The sequence below is a fragment of the Odocoileus virginianus genome, chromosome 20 (genome assembly GCF_023699985.2).
Source record: "Odocoileus virginianus isolate 20LAN1187 ecotype Illinois chromosome 20, Ovbor_1.2, whole genome shotgun sequence".
NCBI lineage: Eukaryota > Metazoa > Chordata > Mammalia > Artiodactyla > Cervidae > Odocoileus > Odocoileus virginianus.
The window spans coordinates 15,885,458-15,899,299 of record NC_069693.1 but is presented as its reverse complement, the minus strand read 5'-3'; the positions used below and the strand labels follow the sequence as shown (position 1 = coordinate 15,899,299).

The 13,842-nt window shown below is 42.7% G+C and overlaps 1 protein-coding gene across 6 annotated transcripts in view; it reads right to left on the bottom strand.

Annotated features, from left to right (window-relative positions):
- Positions 1 to 13,842, bottom strand: part of LOC110148568 (zinc finger protein 211-like) — a 34,310-nt gene that overhangs the window by 19,478 nt on the left and 990 nt on the right. For 4 of the 6 annotated variants that reach the window (XM_070450979.1, XM_020910610.2, XM_070450978.1 and 1 more), the window contains 3 exons: positions 13,480 to 13,517; positions 11,056 to 11,182; positions 9,693 to 9,763 (listed from right to left, as the gene is read on the bottom strand). In XM_070450979.1, coding sequence (XP_070307080.1) covers positions 9,693 to 9,763; positions 11,056 to 11,182; positions 13,480 to 13,512 — 231 coding nt within the window. In that variant the 5' untranslated portion in view covers positions 13,513 to 13,517. The remainder of the gene's footprint in view (positions 1 to 9,692; positions 9,764 to 11,055; positions 11,183 to 13,479; positions 13,518 to 13,842) is intronic. The other 2 variants (XR_002317202.2, XM_070450977.1) reach the window with 1 other exon arrangement.

Here is a 13,842-nt window from a genome sequence, read left to right as displayed (position 1 = left end):
CCTTCCTCCAGACAGGCCATAAGTTTTTCTGCACCTATTGGAGTGTAACCTCGTGCTTGTTGATTATTGACTAATTGTTTAACTGTCTGAGCACATAGCACATGAGTGATATGTGGTTATTGGGATTGTATTTACCCTTCCTTAGTTTATGTAAATCTCAAGGAATTTGGGGTGGTGGGTTTGGACACATACACATGGAGTATAAAAGATTTTCACAAATGCTGGTTGGGGTCCTTGGCTAAGAGGAGACTCTGCCTTGGGCCCACCGGTGTAATAAGCTGCACTTCACGATCTGCATTGTCCTTCTGAGTGAGTTTGTTTCCCAGAATGCGTGGCTACAACAAAGTGTTCATCAATGGATGAGTGGATAAAGAACATAATGGAATACTACTCAGCCATAAAAAGAATCTAATCCTGTCATTTGCAACAACATGAATGGTATTATTATGCTAAGTGAAAAATAAACAGACAAATACCTCCATGTTTGCTGTGCCTTGATAACTCATTTTTACCTGAAACTAACACAATATTGTAAATCAATTATATTTCAATAAAAATTTAAAGAATAAATAAATAAAATAAAATAAATAAAAAGCACACTAAATTCCATTGTATGTATGTATCACAGTTTTGTTTGTTCATTTTGCATGTGTATGTTATTATTGTTGTTATTTTAGTTCAGTCACATACAGAATGACATCTTATTTGCTTTTGGCTTGGGGAAATTATGACTAAAGCTACAATAAACATTCATGTGCAAGTTTTTATGTGGACATAAGTTTTCAACTCAGTACAGTAAATACACAGCAGCATAACTGCTGGATTGTATGGCAAGACTATTTCAACTTTTAAAGAAATTGCCAAACTGTCTTGCAAAGTGGCCATTAGTCTGCTTGGGCTACCATATCAAAACACCACAAACTAGGTGGCTTAAAGAATGAAAATTTATTTTCTTACAGCCCTGGGAGCTAGAAATTCAAGATCAAAATGTCAGAAAATTTGGTTTCTGTAAGCACTCTCTTCCTGGCTTCAGATGGCCACCTTCTCACTCTGTGCTCACATGGCCTTCCTCTGCGTGAGCACAGAAGGAGGGAGGGAGAGAGATGGGGACGCCAGTCCTATGGGAATAGTGCTCTACTCTTCTGTCCTCACTTAACTTTAATTATTTAGCTCCCTAAAGGCCCTGTCTCCATATACAGTCACATTGGGGGTTGGGGCTTCAACATATGAGTTAGGGAACCCATAACATTGGCTCTACCATTTTGCATTCCCAGTAGCAATGAATGAGAGTCCCTGTTGCTCTATGTACTTGCCAAACTTTTGTATTATCAGGTTTAAACCATGTATTCAGTCTAAAAGATGTGTGTGGGTAACTTATTAATATTTTAGCTTGCAATTCCCTAATGACATATGATGTGCATCTTTTTATATGCTTGTTTGCTCTATCTTTACCTTCTTTGTTCAGATCTTTGGCCCATTTTTCAATTGTGTTGTTTTCTTATAGTTGAGTTTAAACATTCCTTACTTCACATAGTTTGAACCTCTGTTGCTAGCAAAATCCAGAGTAAGGATTATTTATATCTTCTTAGAGATTTGAGTCCATTATCATTATGCAATACTGTAATACCCCTCCAAAGAAAATTCCCTTGCTCTGAAGTCTGATTTAAAATAGCAACTCCTGCTTTCTTTTGATTAGTGATAGCATGCTGTATCTTTATCCCTTAACTTTTTGTCTATCAGGGTCTTTATATTTAAAGTACGTTTTTTATAGATAGTATACAACTGGATCTTGTTTTTTTATCCCCTCTTCAGTTTCTGAGTCTATAGTTGGTGTATTTAGGACATTCACATTTAAATTAATTATTGATATAGTTGGATTAAAAACATGTTTATAATTGTTTTATTTGTTGTACCTTTTTTATTTCCTCTTTTTCTTTCTTCTGTGATTTTAACTGATTATTTTGTATCATTCTATTTTCTCTCCTCTCTTAACATGTTGATGATACTTTTTTAAAAAATTTTTAGTAATTACCTCAGAGTTTACAATATATATTTCCTTCTAATCTAAGTCCATTCTTAAACTGCACTAAATTAGTTCATGGGTAATGCAGATACCTTGTAACAGTATTCTCAAATCCTCTATCTAATCCCATATGACACTGCTAACATTTTCCCACTTACCCATGTATTATAAACACCCAATACATTTTAAAAATTATTTTGAACAAAGTTATTAATGTGTTTCTTCTTTCTTAGACATTTCACTCCAGTCTTTTCTTACATGCACAGTTTCCAGTGTAATTCTTATCCTATTCTTTTTAAAATGGATTTTCTACAGTTCAAATGTGACATGCCTAAGTGTAGATTGTTTAGTATTTATCTCGCTACAGGTTTTCTGAGCTTCCTGGATCCGTGGTTTAGTATACATCATTAATTTTGGAAAATTCTCAGCCCTTTACTTGAAGTATTTCTTCTGCTCCTCTCTCTTCTCCTTCTGGTATTTCCACTATGTGTCCACTAATATTTCCACTATTTACATCTTTGATAATTGTTTAATAGCCCTTGGATGTTTCATTCTGCATTTTCATTCCTTACTCTTTTTGCAGTTCCATTTGGGAAATTTCTATTGACTTATCTTCAAGTTCATTGATTCTTTCTTCAGCCATGCCCAGCCTACTGATGAACCCATCAAAGGCATTCTTCATCTGTTACAATGTTTTTGATTTGGGGCATTTCCTTTTGCTTTTCAGCATTTCCATCTCTCCGATTATATTACCCATCTGTTTTTATATGCTGTCTGTGCTACTTTTACCAATCCTCCACAGTTCTGGGATAAACACCCAGCATCTTTTCCATATCACAACCAATGACCTTAGCAAGTTGTCCTGTGTCCTTAGTCTGATTAGCAGAGGCAGTACTTGAAGCCAGGTCTCTCTGGTCCATGGTCTGTGTATGTAAATTCCATGACTCCTCAGAATAAGGATGTGAAGCATTTCTCAATTATCTGTTGTTCTCATATTTATTTCAGCCACTCTTAACCATATTTCTATGGACATGAGCAAAGGGGTAGAGCTGTCATCACATCCCTCATAGAAAAGGCATCTGAGGTGGGCTGACATTTGCTATGGAGGAACACACAACACAAGTCACACTCATGGCCTCTCTGGTCTCCTCACCCCAGAGGAAGAGTTAATATTCCCATTCAGACCTGAGGAAATGGAGGCCAAGTACAAAGAGGGGAACTTTTCAAGATCACACCCCAGGAAACGGGCATAGCCAGAATCTACACTGCATTTTCCAAACTACTGCTTGTGCTCTTCTCTGCAGCTCATCCCCAGCAGACTGTGTGGTCAGAGGATTTTGAGGAGGCCTATTTCTCTCTCTGGTACCCTGGGGATGAGGAGGTCCGGCAAAGTGAGGGGGCTCAGGCAGCACAGAGGACAGGGGACTGGGAGAAATATGGGGAACACAAGGAGCAGGGGCATGGAGGACAGAGAATATGGCTGCAGCTATGGTGTAGAAATGGACCTAATCTCAGGGATTAGATGAGGCTGCCCCTTACCTAGGATACAAGGGTGACACTCAGGTATCAGTTGGCATGCAGACAATTGCATGCCCCCTGCCCACCAGGCTTGGGTCCAACTGAGTTAGAATGGAGGGAAGAGCATGATGGAGAGGGAGTGGGAAACGCACAGTCCCAGGAGGGCCCTTGAGCTATAAACACATTGGCTTCTCTTCCCCAGGACCTGTTTGCTTCCCATAGAGCCTGGGACTCCCAGATTCCTCTCCTGTTCAGATTATCTGAGCCTCAGGACCATTAACTAGTCATACTGCAACATCTCCAGCTGGGGCTCTCTAGCCCCTCTTCGACAGAGTCTTTCTGAAAACTTTCTACCCTCACTTGAAAACTATTTCCATGAATGGTGTCACCACCTCCAGGGCATTCCTAACAGGGCCACTGATGTCACCCAAATGCATCCTTTGCTCTCACTGTCACATGCAATGATTTATTTCTAAAGTCCTTTTGGTCATCCCCCAAATGCCAGTTCAGGGAACCTTACTCCACAGGTCTCAATACCCAGCAGTCACTTCTCATTATCACTGTTAACACTGTGGATGTTGGGAGAGACTGAAGGACTGAGAATTTTTGATGTGGCCCTGACATGTGTTGGTTCCTTCGCATACCTTGTTGTATGTGACTTTACCCCTTAGTGCTCATACCTATCCTTCTGGGTAGAATGCAAAATGCCCAAGAATGACTTTTAATCTGTAAAAACTTTCCTTGCCTCTATCCTAGAACCACCTTTGACCAATGATTCCCAGACTAGCTGAATGTGGACTGACCTCTCCAGGAAAACCTGTGAAGTTCCTACCTTATTGTCCTAATCAGATTGCTACTTCCAGGCCTTCTCAGCCGGCATATCAAAGTAAAGGCTTGTGCTACCCGGTTCAAGCTATTTTCTTCCCATCACATGTCCTATTGTGCTCACATTCAGTCATCAACTATGGGTGAGTCTCTGGGTTGTGCCATGATGTGCACCATGGTTCCGTCTTTCTTTTTTTTAATTTTTTGCTGGACTAGGTCTTTGTTGCTGCTTGCAAGCTTTCTCTATTTGCAGCGAGTAGGGGCTACGCTTTGCTGTGGTGCACAGGCTCCTCACCGCAGTGACCTCTCTTGTTGTGGAGCACAGCCTATAAGTGTGAGGGCTTCAGTAGTTGCAGTACCTGGGCTCAACAGCTGTGGTGCATGGGTTTAGTTTCCCCAAGGCATGTGGAATTTTCCTGGACCAGGGATCTAACCCATGTCCCTGCATTAGCAGCTGAATTCTTATCCACTGTACCACCAGAGAAGTCCTGGTTCCCTGTTATAATCCCCATCAGTGCATCATCAAATCTTCAGGGATGGAGGAAGTTTTGTTCTCTCCAAGCTAGGGGGTTCCTGTCTCATCAGTCTATAGGAACTGCGTGATCACAGCATGTGGCATTCCTATCATATGCCTGTCTCTAGAGTCTCTATGGAGTATCTGTGTCATCGTACTTGCTGTTATGTGTCAGTACTTCCATCCTGTCTCACAGATCACTGGTACGTTTTGCACATCAGTTGAATGTGTCTCATGTCTGTCACACATCTTTCCTCTACCAGTACAGTAATTGTGTTTGGGTCCTGTCTGTTTTGAAGACTGTTAACATCCAGCACCTGTCATACAGTGTCCCAAGGATTCCAAGGTTGTTCTCAGGTATATCACAAACCCATCACGCATGACCCCCAAATATATGTATATGACTCTTGGCTCTACTGCATTATCACTACACATCTGGCACATTTAGTACCTGAAATATTTGTGTTTCTAGACTGTGCTTCAGTGTGCTAGCAAAACACACTGTCATACCACATTTCCAGCTGTGTGACCATCACACCTGTCCTATTCTTGTATCTCCAGTTCAGTTCAGTTCAGTTCCATGGCTCAGTCATGTCCGACTCTTTGAGACCCCATGGACTGCAGCACACCAGGCCTCCCTGTCCATCACCAACTCCCCGAGTTTATTCAAACTCATGTCCATTGAGTCGATGATGCCATCCAACCATCTCATACTCTGTTGTCCCCTTCTCCTCCCACCTTCAATCTTTCCCAGCATCAGGGTCTTTTCAGATGAGTCAGTTCTTCACATAAGGTGGCCAAACTTGATTGGAGTTTCAGCTTCAACATCAGTCCTTTCAATGAATATTCAGGACTGATTTCCTTTAGGATGGACTGGTTGGATCTCCTTGCAGTCCAAGGGACTCTCAAGAGTCTTCTCCAACACCACAGTTCAAAAGCATCAATTCTTTGGCACTCAGCTTTCTTTATAGTCCAACTTTCACATGCATACATGACTGCTGGAAAAACCATAGCCTTGACTAGATAGACCTTTGATGGCAAAGTAATGTCTATGCTTTTTAATATGCTGTCTAGGTTGTATCTCCAAATGCTACCATTACACGTCTGTCAGCCAGGAGCAGACCCCAATTATCCATCTCTTCAATATTTAGTTTATAGGAAAGATGGGAGAAGGTTGAAGTGAGTCACTCAGTCGTGTCCGACTCTTTGCAACCCCGTGGACTGTAGCCTACAGGCTCCTCCCTCCATGGGATTCTCCAGGCAAGAATACTGGAGTGGGTTGCCATTTCCTTCTCTTTCCTTTTTGTTAAATCAAAAAGGTGCAAAAAAACAAATCTAGAATGAGATCAATTCTAATAGACTAGTGACCCAGCAAATTCAACAAATAAATCAGAATAAAAGGAGGTAAGTGGCACCTATTTGTTATGAGACTTATGAAACATACCTATTAAAAGTAATATGGGTATGTTTTAGATATTGATTACACTTCATCACCTTAAAAACAAACATATTTTGGAAACAACTGAGAAAACTGAGTACTGATAACATATGAGATTTTTAAGTATTTTTATTTTGTGTGATATAGCCCTTAGATTTTAGAAATGCATCTTTGTTTTTGGCTGTGTTAGGTCTTTGTTGTGGCGCATAGGCTCTGTCGTGATGCATAGGCTTTCTCTTGTTGTGGTACATGGGCCTCTCTTATTGTGGAGCACAGGTCTAGAGTGCAAGGGCTCAGTAGTTGCAGCATGCTAGCGTCTCAGTTGTTGTGCATGAACTCTCTAGTTGTGGTGTGCTGGTTTAGTTTCCCTGCAGCATGTGGAATCTTTGGCTCCCCAACCAGGGATCAAACCTGTGTCCCCTGCACTGGAATGTGGATTCTTAATCACTGGACCACCAGGGAAGTCTCTAGAAATGCATCTTGAAGAGATTACGATTAAATGACATGATGTGTATGCTTATAAATAACTCAGTAATAAGCATGGGTATAGATGAATCAAGAATGGCCATGAAGTAGCAAATACATGAAAAGATGCTCAACAACACTCATTATCAGAGCAAGGCAAATCAAAACCACAGTGAGGTACCATCTCATGCTGGTCAGAATGACTGCCATCAAAAAGTCTACAAACAATAAATGCTGGAGAGGGTGTGGAGAAAAGGGAACCCTCTTACACTGTTGATGGGAATGCAACCTAGTACAACGACTATGGAGAACAGTGTGACGATTCCTTAAAAACACTGAAAATAGAACTGCAATATGATCCAGCAATCCCAGTGTGGGGCATACACACTGAGGAAACCAGAATTGAAAGAGACATGTGTACCCCAATGTTCATTGCAGCACTGTTTACAATAGCTAGGACATGAAAGCAACCTAGATGTCCATTGGCAGATGAATGGATAAGAAAGTTGTGGTACAAATATACAATGGAATATTACTCAGCTATAAAAAAGAACATATTTGAGTCAGTTCTAATGAGGTGGATGAAACTAGAGCCTATTATACAGAGTGAAGTAAATCAGAAAGAGAAATACCAGTACAGTATGTTAATGCATATATATGTAATTTAGAAAGATGGTAATGATGACCCTATATGCAAGACAGCAAAAGAGACACAGATGTCAAGAACAGACTTTTGGACTCTGTGGGAGAAGGTGAGGGTGGGATGATTTGGGAGAAGCACTGAAACATGTATATTACCGTATGTGAAATAGATGACCAGTCCAAGTTTGATGCATGAAACAGGGCACTCAAAGCTGGTGCACTGGGACAACCCTGAGGGGTGGGATGGGAAGGGAGGTGGGAGGGGGGTTTGGGATGGGGGGGACACAGGTACACCTGTGGCTGGTTCATGTCAATATATGGCAAAAACCACCACAGGATTGTAAAGTAATTAGTCTCCAATTAAAATAAATTAATTTAAAAAAAGAATGGCCATGAAATGATAAATAATGAAAGATTGAGGAATAGTTCATGGAGCTTCACAACAGTTCTCTCCAGTTATATGTTCATGTGTGTATGTGTGTGTGTATATATATATTTATGAAAAATATCTATTACACAAGGAAGATTATGTCCTTGCAGTAATAATTTTATGTTAATAAGCTGGATTAAAAAGACTAGGAGGAAATATTTTGGTTTCAGGAGTGTAAGCATATATCAAAAACATCAAATTGTACACTCTTGTGCAGTTTATTTTAAGTGAATCATACCTCAATAAAGCTGTTAAAAAACCAAAGGTACTAAATACTCAAAACTTCTCTTTGCTAGTCATTTTACTATTATGTATGTTCTTGGGTTTACTTATGAAAACTCAGTATGGTGGAAAAAATATAATGATGAGCTACTGTGCATCTCTTCTTATTCCATGTTCAGTGACATCATTTTGGCGTCTTGAAACTGGCCACTGTGGGGACCTGCCAGGTGTAAAGGTAAGATGGCTTCTACAACAGAAACATGCAGTGACACATCTGGCAAGAGCCTTGGATAGGCCAGAAAGTACAAGAAAGCTTGCCACAAATTCATAACTTATGGAGAATCTCCTCACTGTGGACATTCGTATATAAAAGGTTCAATATTAGGCAGATGTCTTCATCACAAAGGCTCTCCTCTAGTGTTATATTGAGCAAGTAGATTGCACCGTTATTGTATGTCTATGGTGAATCTTCGTGTGAATTTCCTGCTGTTCAATGAGGTTAAACTATCACCTGAAGGCTTTCCTATGTTCACTTCACTCATAAGGTCTCTCTGTAGTGTGGACTTTCCTGGTGTTGAATGAGGTTAGATCTTTGGATGAAGACTTTCTTAATTCACTGTACTCATGAGGCTTATATGATTGAATATTTGGTGCTGAATCAGAGAAGACCTTTGACTGAAGACTTTCCCACATTCATGGCACTTGTAACATCCTTCTCCACTGTGGATTTTCTGTTGCTAAATGAGGATAGGCTTTGGCCTAAAGGTTTCTCTTCAGACAAGCTTTCAGTGATAAATCAGAGCAGACCTTGAACTGAAAGCTTCTCTATTTCATGAGGCTTTTTCTAGTGTGCAGTCTCCAGTGCTAAATAATGTGTGTGCTTCAGCTAAAGAATTCCCCACATTCTTTGCACCCATAAGGCCTTCCTCTAATGTTAACTATCCAATCTTTAATGAGGTTGAAGCTTTCCTAGAGGCTCTCCCATACCCATTGCATACAGAAGATCTTTCTCCAGGATGAAATCTCTGGTGTTCAAGAAAGCTAGATAAAGAATTTCCCATATTCACTGCATTAATAAGGTCTTTCTTCAGTGTAAACTCATCGGTGAAAACAGGTCTGTATTTGCAGCTGAAGATTTTACCACATTTGTGGAAAGTTTAAGTACTTTTTCCTTTTTGTGGAGTCTCTGTATTTGTGGTTGAAGGCTTTCCTGCATCCGTCACACTTCTAATGAATTTTCCTACTATGAATGGTCACCCCACACTTGGTGCTGCTGCATGGCTTCTTCTGTTGTTAAGTGCAGGAAGCGTGAACTGACCAGGAAGCACTTTCCAACTTTGTTTCAGGTAAAGGAATTCTTTGGTATATGGAGTTTGTAGCTCTTCACAAACAAGGTCCTGCCACATCCCTTCTGAAATTTTTTCTCTACTGTGCTGCTTCTGGTGAAGGTTTATACTAAAAGAATGGTTTCCCACATGCCCCATAAGTATATGGTTTTTGCCTGGGGTGTGTGCTCCTTTCCTCAGCCAAGTGCAAAATGTCTTTTAAGACAGAGATACATATCTCACAGGAGTGGGCTTTGTAGGGAAAAGGGACCTGCTTTGGGAGTCCTGACCTGTGACATTCCTTCTACAGAAACACTCTGCCCAGAAGGTGCCTCCTCGTCTTCCCCTCCACGCCAATAACCTGGAAACAAAGAAATACAGCTGAAGGACAGCTGACTCTGGTAGGAAGGAGCAACCTCCATCACAAAAGTGCATCCGATACACTAATGAATGAGTGCACGTGAGTCCACAGGATTGTTGTCAGGAGGGAGTTGGAGTCAGGTTGAGGAAGCAGCTGCTGTGTCGCAATGGTCCTCTAAAGGTCACAGCATGGGGGACATAAAGGACACAGTGAAGAGCCAAGTGCAGGGTAAAGGGTGGGGTACAACACAAAGAGGAGATGCAGGTCTACAACTCACTCTGAATGGTTTCTAGCACTTCTCTGCTGATGAGCCAGGAGAGCTATGCAGAAGGATGTGTCTGGGCCCAAGAAAATCCAATAGCATCAGAGTAGTTCTTGTTCAAAGACTACTTAGAGATATGTGCACATCTCACAACAAAATATGTGTGGGGCAGTGATGGAGAACACTGTGAGAAAAAGCAGTGGAGAAGAATGGGTGGAATCCATTGTGAGAGTTACGATTCACCCTGACAGAGAGCCAGTGTAGAAATGACAAGTGAGCAAAGTGTCAAGAATGGAGGAGGAAAGGCAGAAATAAAGTGTGGCTGCTGGTACTGGCACCAAAATGTAGAGGAAACAGAACATAATCATGGTATGAACTGAACACACAGTCCTGAGATCACGCCCCTTCACTTGCCACTCAATAGTGCCAGGGACCCTCTGAGCCCATTTTGTGGAGCTGGAGTCATTAAAATGCCCACGCTGAGAAGCATCCATAGGTCTCCCCTGACTCCCCATGTAAGTATAGTGCCTGGATGATATAAGCTCTAAGGAAAAGACTGGACAGGTGAGTGGCCAACACTGACCTAGAGTAACTCAGAGTGACAGACATAGGAAAGAAAATTCAATATTACCAAAATTAACCTCAGAGGAGGATCTTGAAAGAATAGCCTATGGGCCACATAAGTAGTGACCATATCAGTGACTACAATTCCTAGCATAGGAAGAAACGAGGATACATAAGCTAGAGGAAGGGAGTAGAACCTAGGGCAGAGGTGACACCTGGCCTGAGAAAGGTGGAATCCAAAGGCTAACTGCGAGACTTCTGACTCCCTCCCTGAAGGGCTTTGGGGCAGCAGGTACTGAGACTGAGTGAGAAAAAGACAGGACACTGAAGACAGCTCAGTCCTAGCAACCAGAGCACCTACCCAGGGAACTGGGGAAGGAAGCAGTGCCTGTGGTCCTGATGTGACAAAGATCTGATCTGTCCATGGGGAAAGGAAAATATACTGGGGCAGGTATGAGGGTCTTACCTAGAGAGGCCATAAGTGCAAAGTTCTCCAGCATCACATTGCAGTATAGGAGTTTCTGGGCCTCATCAAGGAGAACCCATTCCTCCCAGGAAAAGTACACTGCCACATCCTCAAAGGTTATGCTGCCCTGCCATGATGAGGAGAGAGGAAATCATGAACAGCCTCTCAGTCAAGGATCCCCAATCCATATCCCCACATATGTATTCCATGCTCATACTTCTCCCCAGCCCCACAACTAAGATGAGGTATTGGACTCTGGTGCCATTTGTGTCTGTTCCCTCCTAGTGGTCCCATTAGTTACTGTGTCTAGTCCTCAGCAACATTAGGCAGGTGGGCACAAGGATGCCATTAAGATCCAGGCCTGCCATGTAGGGCTCCACCTGTCCTGCCAGGCAATTCCCGGGAAGTCTCCCAGATGGTACCTCCCAAGCACAACCAAACTTGGGCCCGCCCTTCATCCTTCAGTCCCTAAAACCAGGACTCTGGTGACATCACTTCATACTTCTTCTTCATGTGCATATCATACTTTAGACTGTACCTCTCTTCTATCTCCAGACCCTATAGCCACCACCACCTCCTCTCTGTCCCATGCTGCAAACCTCTCCCTGCCTTCCCCATGTGTTACTTACCTCATGATGTCAAGATTATGCAAATGCAAACAGGATTCAGCACCTCATTGGCTCCCACTGCCAGGGGCAGCCTTGAATCCTGCTATCCCATCCTCACTCCCTGGCTTATTGCTTGTGTCACCCTCAGCCATTCAGAACCACGTGCATTCAGATCCCACTGGTCCTCTTCCACTTCCGTGTGGCACTTACTGTCCCCTTGTTAGTCACAACCCTCCTCTCTCAACCTAACGCTCATTCAAAGCCCAACCTCATGGCTCTCCTCCTACAGCTTAGTGACTCAATGAAACAACCACATTTTCCCCTGACTGAATCCACCAGCCTGATTGAAACACTCCAGCATCACCCAAAATCTTAGTAAGTCATAGACCTGAGCATAGGAATCAGCCTCAGCCTTAGTGTCATGTTTCCTCGGTTATGTCTAGGATTCTGCATTGTTTCAACATCTACTCTTCCCTCAGAAGCCTTGACCACCTGCCAGACCATCCTCTTCCCAAACCCCCTTTCATGGCCAGTTCTCTACCTCAACAATGCTTGGTGATTGCATGCTACCCCTAACCAGGTACTCAAAGAAGACACCCAGTCCTGGGGCACCACCTTCCCTTTCCTGGCCTGCTAATAGCATTACCACCATAAGCCCCTCCCAAATGTGACCCACAACTCCACCTAATCTTGGATACACAGAGTAACCACCACCATTTTGATGTCTCCACCTTGAATCATTCCCCAGAGTTTCAGATATTTATGTCCAACTGCCAATTTAATGCCTTCAAGCAGTATTTTCTGAAACATCTCAGATTCTTAACATGGCTTGCCTCCCACCAAAAAATAAAACAAAAAACTCCTGATAATCCCATTAAAAATTACTGCCAGCTTTCTTTTCTTCCTTCCAAAACCTCAGGGTAATCCCCAACTCCTACCTTTTTCTCTCTCATCCTCAACATTAGAACATCCAGTCAGTCATACATTAAAGGGGCTTCCCTGGTGGCTCAGAGAGTAAAGAATCTGCCTGCAATGCAGGAGACCTGGCTTCAATCTCTGGGTCAGGAAGATGCCCTGGAGAAGGGAATGGCTACTCACTTCAGTATTTTTGCCTGAAAAATTCTATGGACAGAGGAGCCTGAGGGGTGGGGTGGGGTGGGGTGGGGTGGGGATATGGTCCATAGGGTCGAAGAGTCGAACACAAATGAGTGACTAATATATCCTTATCACTCACTCACTCATATATAAAAAAACAGATCTGGAACCCAACCACTTCTCCTACTTTCATGGCCACCAGACTGTCCAGTTACCACCAATACTCATCTGGACTACTATAGTAACGTCATCCCTGATCTTCCTGCCTCCTCCCTCACTCCCCTAAATCTGTTCTTCACTCTGCAATCTAACAGAGCCTTCTAAGACCTGAGTCACATAACCTCCTTATTCCTATGCCATTGCTCCTATCCTCTCCAGGAAAACATTCAACTTCTCAGGCTGCCATTTCAAGTCTGGCTGTTTCTTTCCTGATCACCAGAGCAAAGGGAAATGCGGTTCTCTGAACACTCTCAGCTCAACCTTACCTTCAAGCATTTGGACATACTACTACTTGTGCCTGGAATAACCTGCCCCACCTCATTCCCTTGGTTGCCAGACATAGGAACTACTTCACATAAACACTGACCTAGGGCTTGGGGTTTCTCAAGAGTCCCCAGGCCAAAGGGCTAGGAGAGTGACAGTCTGCATCCTAGAGCATCACAATCTCAGAGAACCTGTGTGTTTTGTGTGAGGAAGTTGGGACTGGTGAGATACCACTCACCTCGCTAGGGTCCTTAAGCCTTTCTGTGGCCATGGAACCTGTGGGAAGAGAGAGGCTGTGAGAAGCAAGTCACTATGGAAGGTCACCATGGGCTCAAACCTCCTTTGTACCCTTGCCTAGTGCTGGGGCCGAGTGACCTTGGGCTTACTGTTAACTTCTCTTTTTAAAAATTTTCTTTATTTTTGGTTGTGCTGGGTCTTCCTGCTGTGTGGGTTTTTCTCTAGTTGCAGAGAGCAGGGGCTACTCTTCATTGTAGAGCAAGGGCTTCTCACTGTGGTGGCTTCTCTTGTTGCAGAACAGGGGCTCCAAAACACAGGCTCAAAAAGTTGCAGCAAATGGGCTTAGTTGCTCTGAGGCATGTGG